Below are 10,804 nucleotides of genomic sequence, written 5' to 3'. Positions count from 1 at the left end.
GCGCCTTTATGAATAACTCTGAATGGCCTGAGATTTAGTAGGGATTTACATATGACTATTAAATGGGTCAGCGGGTAATGATATTTCGCTTGAGATTTGTAAGATTTATTTTGGGATACCAGAGCTATCATAAAGGTCAGAGGAGAGCTCCTGCTCACCTAGAGGCAGGGGGGATGCCGCCTGTCCCTAACGCCTGGCTGAAAGACCTGATCCAGCTCTTCATTTAACCAGTGGAAATCACTGATTCTTCAGACCATATGTAACTCAGACCTCAAATTTAGCTGTCTAGTCTGTACATTTAAAGTGTGAGCAGCTTAACTACATCAGAAAAAAAAATATTTATTGTTTTTCATTTAGAGACAGTAAAAGCCTTTTGGGTAGGTATTATTCAACTGCTACAGAGCACATGGTTCTGGGAAAGCTTCTTTTGCTCCACTGGACTGAAATAAGCTATGCCAGTAGATGCACTTAGATATTACTGCATCTGCAGTAGAGGATTTTCAGCTTTAATTATGCTGATGCATTCTTTAAGCATATAGCAGACCTAATTTTAGGCCTAGCTTTTTTTGAACATCTTATAAGCAGGCAAGGAAATGAAGTTATGGTAACTACCCTGCAAATCTGCCTGTTTAAAAGGTTATTTAGAGACCTTTACACAAATGTTAAAATATATTTTTAAGTCAGAGAGTAATTTGTCCCCTCTTGTACTTTACTCCTTGCATACTCCTTAAGCATCCTTGTGCCAATCTCAGGCTTTACTTAGTTCCACTGGAATAAATTTGACTTCCTAAGAGTGTAAGAACTTCTCCTTTTAGCATGTGTGGGAGAGTGTATTTGGTACGTATAAACTGCTTCTGCCCAAGGGCAGACAGGGCTGGCATGAACCCCAACAGCTTCAAATGGTAGTGGCTCACCCTTGTTTTGGGGAGCACCCTGCACCTGTATCGGCTCTGCAGCGGCTTTAGCAACTTGGAGACATCTTTCTTACCCATATTTCTTTCCTGGCCTGTCAGGCTGGAGTTTTCCAAGTCTGTCCTCCAGATAAACCTAGAATTTCCCCCAGGTTTAATGAGGAAAAGGTATGTGTCAAGTTGTTCTTCATCATCAAATTTTGCTAATAAATGCCAAGCTAAGGTAGCAGATGGTATGCTTAGGAAATTCTTAGTATATGTGTTTACATTTGAAATTTTAGCAGTGCAGTTGATGCTGTTGCATATGTGTTCAGCCCATAACTATCAATTAAGAGCCAGGGCATGTATTGAAGTAAAGATTTCTATTTATTTGGTTTAAAGTGTCATAGCTTAAATGAAACCAGTTGAATCAGCTAACTAAGGCTGTTCCTCAAAACTGTTTCCCCTTTGCACATACAATAATTTTCTCAGCTGCCTATAATGGTTTTCCAGAAATTGCCAGTGTTCGATGGATTGCATGTCCTGAATATAAAACCAGTTTAGGATTGATCCCTCCACAGCGAATAATTATAATCGTGGATTTTCCTGTCCCATCTATTGAATTAGAATTGAAATATGGGAAATTTGTTTTGCAAATTAAGACATTCTTAAATATGTACAAAATGTAACAGGGAGATCTCTCTAAAATATTACATAAGGAGTCAAAATAGAAGTGTTGCCTAGAGTTAAGCTTCCCTTACTGTACAGACCATGAAGTAAAATTGTTACAGAAAAAAGAAATCTCCATACAATTAAGACTGGCCCAAACATATGTGGAACAAATTCAAGGCAAACTTGGCCTAGAAATCATGGAAGAAATTATAATAAACCTTATTACCAGCTGCTCCAGTAAGGTAATTACAGAGTTGTGTTTTAGTATTGGTGAAATATTTAGTCCATATCCATGTGCATGGTAGAAAGCCTGGCAAACAGTCTAGTTTTTAGCTCTCAATCTTTTTAACAAGAGAAATGCCAGGGAGGGTTTGTGGCAGGGGTCAGAGCGAGAGCCCTTTCTGCAGCAGTGTTACAGCGTGCGAGAGAAGACCTCTGCTGATAGACCCTGGGAACTGCACATCTCTGGAAAGCAGACCTTGGGAAAAGGCTTGGCAGTGCATTTCCCTATGGGACACCAGGCCTGGGTAGCACGGGAGCTAGCAGCTCCTGGGGGGAAAGGTGCCAAAAAAGCAGCAGTGCAGTGTTGCGATCTGCATTTGCGGAGGAAACGCGGCGGTCGTGGTCCCCATGGCCACACTGGCCGGCACAGGGGCGGCTGTGCTGGGGCATCAGGTGGCAAGCTGTCAGCCAGGTTGTGCAGCTGGACAAAATAGGGTTTGTACAGTCAGCACCTAAATGCAGATCAAGCTTCCTTATATTTTCATTTTAGCTACAAGCCCTTTGGGCTCCTGATCCATAAAAGACTCAGTAAAATATCTGTCCTTTTATGCAAGACACCCCTTACTCTTCTCTTGCAATGCTCATGCACTTCAGGTTAATGACATGCATGGTTGCTGCGCTCTCCTGGACCTGGGGCACTGACTACTCCTCCTGCAGAGCCCGTTGAGGAGTTATCTTAAATGGATCGACCAGCCCCTGCAGTGTCCTGCAGGTGCAGGGCAATGTCCTGGTTATGCTTCCCCAACGTGTGCAATGACACCGCTGCGGCCAGGGCAAGTAAAATCAAACCCACCTCCATCTCACGGGAACAGCATTTCTGCGAGGGACTGGCTCACACCACCCAAGACATACAGCTTGAGTGCTTCTCAGTGTATAAAGCTTTTACTCAAAATTGTAAAGAATACATAATGACCGAGGATTTTTTCATTGCTGTTTTAGACAAGTGATGGAGCAACAGCAACAGCGCCAGGAATCTCTGGAAAGAAGAACCTCTACTACAGGCACGTATCAAACCAAGCAGATATAGTCTCTCCCTGCTTGTCTCCTCTAGCTGTAGTTGGGTTTTGTGTGGTGCTATACAAGAGCTAGACTGCTAAAAGTGGTTGTAGTTATGATTAGATTTTAAAGCATTTTCAGCTAGGGACTTACATGCATTCGGGCATGGTTGTGTTGTTTCGCAGAGGCTCAGGTCTGGAGCATGCAGGTGGAGCTATGCAAAACTTGTACAGCTGAGGGGGATTTTAGGCATCCCAAAGGGGCCTGGCCATGCTTCTTGCACACCCACGAGGACAGCAGGTAGCACAGCCACTGCAAGAGTGACTCCATGTTTCCAGGGGATGTCAGCACGAAGGGGTGGACGTGCTGGATGTGCCAGGTCAGGCGCTCCCCATCACTCTGCAGCACAAAGCAAACTACAGCGCAGAGGAAAATAGAGCTCTAGATGCCCATTGGTGGGGATTTTGTGGTCATGAAGTGAGGAGTCTTCTGTGAGCTTAATGGAAAAAAAATATATATTTAATGAGCTTACAAAAATCTTCTATAGCATATTAAGTTGCACTAAGCTGAGAGAAGAGATGACAGGAATAGCTTATAACTACAAAGTATGGCTTTGCTTCTCTGAAAGAAGGCAGAGCAAGCAAGCCAAGATGGCCATCTTGTGTTTGGGCTTTTGTTTTGGGGAAGTTTTTTCGGTTAATCTGGCCACGAGTGAAATGTTTTTCCTCAACAGTTACAACTTTTTAGTTTTTGACTTGAAACAGCTCGGACATACACACATGCCTTAGTCAGAGTCAGAAGTTGTTGGACTCTGTTTTGGCAGAGGCTACTATGTGCTATTCTGCATAGGAAACAGCCAAAATCCTGCCTTGGCACCCACAAGGAGCAGGACATGGCTCCCGGGGGCTTCTGGCTGTCCCCTCCCTGGCTATGAGGTTGCCACCACTGTGTTCAGCATGTCCCTTAAAGCTGCCCCTGGTTGCAAGGGTGATGCTTGTGATCCTGACTCAGATTCACTCAGGGCTTGGAGGAGCCTTGCTGGCACCGGAGCACACAGCCCTGTCCATGCTGCCAAGGTCCTGCTCCTCACGGTCCTGGGGGGAGCACACAGCCCATCCTGTGCTGCCGGGGTCCTGCTCCACACAGCCCTCTGGTTCTGCCGAGGGTTGGAACCCCCCAAGCCAGTGCCTGACCATATCCTCTTTGCTTTGTTTGAGTTTCTATTTGAGTTTACTTTGCGGTTCCTTTTTCTCTATTCCGCTTCGCCTTGGTTTCGTTCCTTGCCGCGAACCCATCTTATTCTTTTCATTTATCTTTTCTGTTCTTTTAGTTTCCACCCTTCAGATAAGCCTGTGCTCTCTCCCTTCTCAGCCCCAGTCTCCTCCTCCCACCTGCAGTAACTGCAGTGTTCCTGCCTCTAGTGCTGTGCCCTCACCACCACCTCATGCCAGCGCTGTCTCTTTGGCACCTGCTGTCCCCGAGCCTGCCAGTCAATCCTCTTTCAGATCCGCGCGGAGAGCCAGAGAGTCCCCGCAGCTCCTGCACAGGCACTCGGCCTCCGAGCTGCCAACAGCCCCAGGTTCCTCCCCTCCAGCCTGCCCAAACCGCAGGACCATAACGCCAGGCATCAGGCGAACCTCGCTGTCTCCACCACCTCCCCATCCTTCCCACTTTCCCTTCACCTCTCACCAGCTTCTCAGGCACTCTTCTCTTTCCTGCTCTCCTCGGTCTTCTGCTTCCCCCGTCACAAATGCACCACCTCCACAGAGGGGTGATGTCCTGCAGCCGCACAGTCCCACCATCCTGCCTGTGATTCCTGTCCCACCTGACAGGGTCAGGGGACCCACAGATAAAGCAGGCCAGGAGACCTCAGCAAACGTATCTCTGAATGGCCATCCTGAAGAACAAATCGCTTTAGGCCCCTCTGGGACCCAGGTGAAAAGCATGGATGGGTCCTTCTTTCCACACCTAGGTGCTGCACCCTCCTCCCCACTGCCCACCATTGCCAGCCCCCCCGGCTCCTCTGGCCAGGCTCCCTCCCCATCCTCCCATCCATCATCTCGTCCTCCACAGCAGTGGCATCAGCCCATGTCACACTGTCTTCCATTGCCTCCCCCTTACGCTGCTGTGTCTGAGGTGACTATGCCCAGGAGGACCCCTCCTTACATGACTTCATCAGCCATTGCCCACTTGAGTAAGTACTGATTTTGAATGAGTTGCGACCTATATAAAGCCTTAGCTTTCAGCTATTTAAAAAGCCCCGTTGGCACTGCTCGTGACTGCTAGAAAAAGGGCTGAGAGACCCAAGGCTACTCCTGCTGTATGTGATTTCTGAAACCAAGGTGGAAAAGTACCGAAATCACTCAGGACTGGTCCAGGGACCTTCTGAGCTAAAAGCAAGGCAAAAAGCAAGAATTACAGGGCCAGGGCCCTGTAGCTGGGTTGTTGCAATGCATATTATTACTGTATGAGCCCAGAAGGAGATTCTTATCATTCAGCAGAATCAAACTGCATTTGGCAATGGGCTTTGTACAAAAGCTATATTCAGCTGGTCCCAACATAGCGGATGGGCTCTTCTGAAGCTGGAGGCCAGGTCTGTGGTAGACTTGTTGTGTGTGTAGCAATATTGGTAGAGGTTGTGATTTTTATTTTTTTTCTTAAGTGGTATTTCTGCTACCAGCAAAACATATAACATGGATTTTGTTATAGTTACCCAGAATCCCCTGTGCTTGTGTAATTTATTTCATTCTAGAAACTCTCTTCCTGGTATAAACTGCATTTATAGTTGAGGGCTTGTCACTATAACTGTTCCAGCAAACCTTTTTCACTGCAGGCAGATCAAGAGCTTGGGTCTGCCACTTTGCATATGGTCTTGATTTCTAGCTCTCGTCTAAAGCCTGCGGAGTTAGAACAGTTACGAGTAATGCCTATTTGCAATTCAGATCATACGTTTTGTGACTTGGATCCATTCCTGTTTATAACCACATATAATGCTTAAATGATGTGCCCAGAAAAGGAAGAAAACTGAGACATTTCCTTTCACTTTCTGCTAAAAATACTACAGCAACCACTGGAGGCTCAGTCCTTCAGCTGATATAAGTCCTTGAAATCCACTTAGTTCAATAAAGTTATTTTAAACTCACATCAGTCCATTATTTTGACTCAGTTCAATTTTTGCCTCAGGCTGGCCTCTAGTTAGGTGGGTGTAGTTTTGCAATTACAATTAACTGTACCCACAATGAATTACTAGCTATTATGTTCATGAACCAAAGAGGGCTTGAAACATTTAAAGTATTTCTAATAGCAGCTATGGTTCATTTCAAGAATGGAATCAGGAGTGTGAAATAATGGTAGAAGTCACCAGAGAAATAAAGCAGAATTGTAAGAAAACCTAGATAAGAAGAAAACCAGGCTGCTAATGTTAAATACAGTTTCCAAACGTTCCTCAGTCAAAACCTGCATGTCTTTCAAAATAACACTTACTGACCAAGTGATTATATATCAGGAGCAGCCTGTTCTGAGAGAGCGTAATGTGGGGAAATACCCTCGGGGAGGTGGATTCATTCAACTGACCCATTACAGACAGGCAAAACACTGCAATGGAGTTACCCACCATCAGCCCCTCCAACAGGCTGCTGCTTTGAGGAGCTTTGCTGAACCTTGGGGTGCTTGGAGCTGGACTCTCCCCCCATTATTTTGCAAGACCAGCTGAGATCACACACCCTCTGTTCAACAGAAAGGAGGACGTGTCACTGTAGCCCATGAGGTGAAAAGCTGGCGTTAACAGGAGTCCACAGAGTTGGCTGATGTAGTTTATTATCTCCGTGTAGAAAGCTGTGAGAGGAGCAGAAGAAGGTGCCACTTTTGAATTGGGAAGTGTTGTCTGTGTTTTGATTTCAGCACAGAATAAAACACTAGCCCAGCCAGGGAGAAAAGGAGGGAGAAGGCTAGTTATCAGTGACAAGGTCTCGCAGGAGGACACAACTGTAGCTGCTTGACCATTGATGCAACCACCATTTCCCGTTCTTCTGCTTGGTGCTTCCTTGCGTTGCTCACTTGTCGTACAGTCAGGTCATGGCCTTGGGAGCAGGAACGTGACCTTGTGTACGGGCTGGAGGAGACTGTGCTTCACGTCTAATTTGTATTCTCTGCATTTCAGGCCCAGCACTTCCACCTGGTCATCCCAGTGGCGCTGCTGTGATCCCTGCTTCGTCCGGGGGGCCCCCACCTCCACCACCACCCCCAGTCCCTCCACCACCCATGGGAGCTGCGCCTCCCCCGCCGCCCCCACTGCCGGCAGGCGCCGGCCAAGGGGCTGGCACTGAAGATGGGTCAGTGTCAGGGCTCGCAGCGGCTCTGGCTGGTGCCAAACTAAGGAGAGTTCAACGGGTAAGGAGGTGGCACTGGGACTCTCTGATGGGCTGTTCTCCACTGCGGGAAAGCCTGGCGCAGCTTGGTGTAATGGTCTGCGAGTCCAGCATGAAACATGGTGAAACATGCTTCAGCTGACCATTAGGTGAACTTTTAAATGTGAGTTTGTAGTGCAAATAAAGCTGAGCAGGAAATGTTTGGTAGAATTTCTGCTTTTCAGAAAATATGAATTAGCAAATGGCTGCAAGTTCTCATATTGCCAGGATTTCATTACTTCTGCAAAGTCCACCGTTGTACTATCTGTTAGTGTTTTCGGTCATTGTAAGTGGTTAAAACTGCACCATGCTTACAAAAAGCAGTGTAGACTGTTGAGGCCTCATGTCAATAGGTGTCCACTTAGGTAAGGGTTGCATAACCATGCATAAACATAACCATGAACTAACAGCACTGTAGGTTTTTTCATCACTTGCCCATATAGTTGCCCCACCCAGACTGTCCTGGTTTTAGTAAGGTCCATGTGGGTCTTCTTCCCAAAGCAGAACACATCCTATCTCTGGTTTTGGGCTGTGATTGTGATTGCTGCTCCTAATAATTAGGAAAACTAATCATTAAGGGTGTGGTTGTAAATGAAACTTTTCATTAATTGCAATGTTGATGTCTGTCTTAAGCCAGAAGATGGTTCAGGAGGGTCCAGCCCCAGTGGGGTCTCTAAGAGCGATGCCAATCGAACGAGTAGCGGAGGAGGCGGAGGAGGACTAATGGAAGAAATGAATAAATTACTGGCAAAAAGGTTTGTACTTAGACTACAAGTAAGCACTAACAGGAGCTCTGCAGCAAATTGTGGAACAAGGTGCTGTCATTTTTGGTTAGCAATGGGTCACTTTGGTGCTTCTTTGCAATTTGACAGGTCCTGCATAGATGTTAGTCACCAGCATCATCTGGCCTTTAATATGAAATGTAGATGTTGCAGCAATGATACCTGGCAGAGTTTAGCTGCTGTAGCAAATCCTGCAGCGTGGTAACCTTTGAAGATGGTGATAAATATATCCACTGTGGTTTTGCCATTTTACCAGATCTATTTCAAAGTTACTGTTTTTGGAAAGAGTAAACTATGAGAGGAGCTTAGACAAATCATTCTTTATGTAGCACATTCAGGATGTTGGGCCCAAAAATATAAACAGAAGTGCAATAAAAGGACAACATCTTGGCAGGTAAATTATTATCGATTCTCAGTGTGTTTCAGACAGGCTAGCCAAGTTATTCTCCAATAAAGCAAGTTGTGATGTACCAAGCTGTTAAAAGGCACTCAATTGTTCCAATTATTTTTTCCTTCTCTTTTCCCCCTGATTCCATCAGTAATGTTCTGTCATACTCCCACGTTCCTAGTGTTAGATGTTTTATTTTTAGCTCTAAATTTTTTTTTAACTTATGAATAGTGAAAGAAAAGGATGAGTAAAATAATGAAGAGTAGGTACAGTTGTATAGTGCGCAGACATGGAATTTTTAAATGATGTTGTCTAGTATAAAAACAGTTCCCAGTTCAGAGGATCTGATTCCAACTTTCCTCCATGTCCTAGTCATTTCAGAAGGAATTCTGAACATGGACTGTGGATGTAATCCTTTGGAAAGCATTAAATAAATACACAATACTATAAAAAGTTACCAGCAGTGTAAAATACCAAATAGATAATTTTCTCTCTTTTCAGAATTAAAATAGCTTAACAGCTTTTAATAGTTATTTATTGGTTCACCTTCTGATCTATTTTGTACTGCTACATATCAAGACTGACCTTGCTGAACTGGAAGATGTCTGTAAGAAAAGTAAGGTTCGGTGACTAGATGCTGGGGTAACTAGCTCTGTTCGAGCACGCAAGCTAAATGGACATCTCATATGCTTGGATATAGAAATCCTACAAATTTCTGTGGTTCTAGTCTCAAATGGCTTTCGGCAGTGGGATTCGTTGTCTTCAAGTATTCAGGGTCGAATCCCCTCCCTATCTTAACAAAAGCACCTGTACTGCCACGAGCACCATGCTGCCTCTACTCTGAAAATAAGTGAGCTGCAAATCCTTTCCCAGGGAGTTGACAGCAACAGAATTGTCTCCTAAATTTTGCTTCACAAAGCCATGGAAGTCATTGGAAATACACGTGTCAGTCAAGGGTGCAATCGGTGCATGCTGTTAAACTGATACTGAGAGGACTTCTTTTGGCTGCAAAACCCTTTTTATGTGGGATGACACAGAGAAAGGAAGAACCTGGCACTGTGTTTCAGGTTGCTCTTACCGAGCTGGCAGCCAGGAGGAAAAAAAGATGTTTTTTAAACTGAGCGTGTTCAATACAGAAATCACTGAGTGATGAGCAGGGGATCTCAGGGGCCCTTTTCTGAGCAGAAAACCACATGCTCAGAAACAGGGAGTGTGTATAATGCTGGGTAAGTAACGGAGGAAAACACTTCTGAGAGTTCAGGTGGTATAAAATATGGCGCTCTAGATTTAGTGGCCCCCGTGAGAGCAGCCCTTTGCTTCAGAACTGAAGTGCAAGCAGAATAATGAACTATCTCACAAACCGCTATCATTTCTAGCCCAGTTAAGTTTGTGGCAGGACATAAATCTAACACTGGTCTCTTACCCTGGCAAATATTTTGCTCAGGTTTGTAATCATTATAACCTTTTTTCCTCAGAAGTATCAAGTAAACATTAGAGAAAGACTATAAAAAATTATTACTGATCTAGTAAAATTATTAATGCAGTTGAATAGCTGAAAATAATTCCCACAGAGCACTGTGTCCTACAAACACACACATGTGTTTTACTCCTCTGGGTTTTTTGTCAAATTTACATCAAATCCTCCAATTTGTGAATCCAGTGAGGCTTTTGTTTTGCCAGTGAGATGAAAAAAAAAATCCTTTGACAAACTTGTGGTGGTGTTTTGAAACTCAGAAGCCTTTTTAAGTGCCACTTGGGATTTATTTTTTTTTCTGTGAGATGAATTTTGTCCACTTCAGAAGCAAGACTAAATGAAAAACCTGTTGGCGTTCTAAAAAACATCTGCTAAAGGTAGTGTTCACAGGTGGATAAGGATATGGATCATCACAACCAAAATCCATGCGGAGACTAGACCTGCAGTTCCCCTAATTGTCTAAAATGAGAAATTGGATGTCTAGACAATCAGTACCTGGCACTGTCTGAGTACTGTTTAGACCCTAAATAGGGCTTGAAAATCAAGCATTTGGTTTTCTTTACTCCAGCCAGTGTGGCTAACACCCAAGAAGTTTTACCATGCGTTCTTCAAAAATAAACAACCAACATCTTTGTTTACTCTCATGTCCAGTTGCTCCAGTGGATGGATTGCAGCTCTTTGCTACTTGCTTCTCGGAGAGTTTTGCCCCTCCTCGGGACGCAGGACAGAGTGAGGGTCTCAGGTCCTCACTCAACTTCTGTAGGGACCACCAACACTGCCAGTCCTGGGGCGACAGGGCTCGGGAGCCCTGCTGCCTTTGAACTGGATTTGAGACAGCAATAATCTCCCATCACTCACCAAAGGCACTTGAAAACTCAGGCTGCTGCACTCGTTTCCTGGCTCCTGGTCTCCAG

General features: G+C 44.9%; 1 protein-coding gene across 1 annotated transcript in view; it reads left to right on the top strand.

The window, feature by feature from the left end:
* EVL (Enah/Vasp-like) overlaps positions 1 to 10,804 on the top strand; it is an 86,130-nt gene that overhangs the window by 66,468 nt on the left and 8,858 nt on the right. The window contains exons 5-7 of the mRNA XM_009328132.1: positions 2,784 to 2,845; positions 7,000 to 7,229; positions 7,880 to 8,001. Coding sequence (XP_009326407.1) covers positions 2,784 to 2,845; positions 7,000 to 7,229; positions 7,880 to 8,001 — 414 coding nt within the window. The remainder of the gene's footprint in view (positions 1 to 2,783; positions 2,846 to 6,999; positions 7,230 to 7,879; positions 8,002 to 10,804) is intronic.

The sequence above is a fragment of the Pygoscelis adeliae genome, unplaced genomic scaffold, assembly GCF_000699105.1.
Source record: "Pygoscelis adeliae isolate BGI_AS28 unplaced genomic scaffold, ASM69910v1 Scaffold130, whole genome shotgun sequence".
Taxonomy (NCBI): Eukaryota; Metazoa; Chordata; class Aves; order Sphenisciformes; family Spheniscidae; genus Pygoscelis; species Pygoscelis adeliae.
Note: the sequence above shows the minus strand (reverse complement) of the source record. Positions and strands in the feature narration are given on the sequence as shown.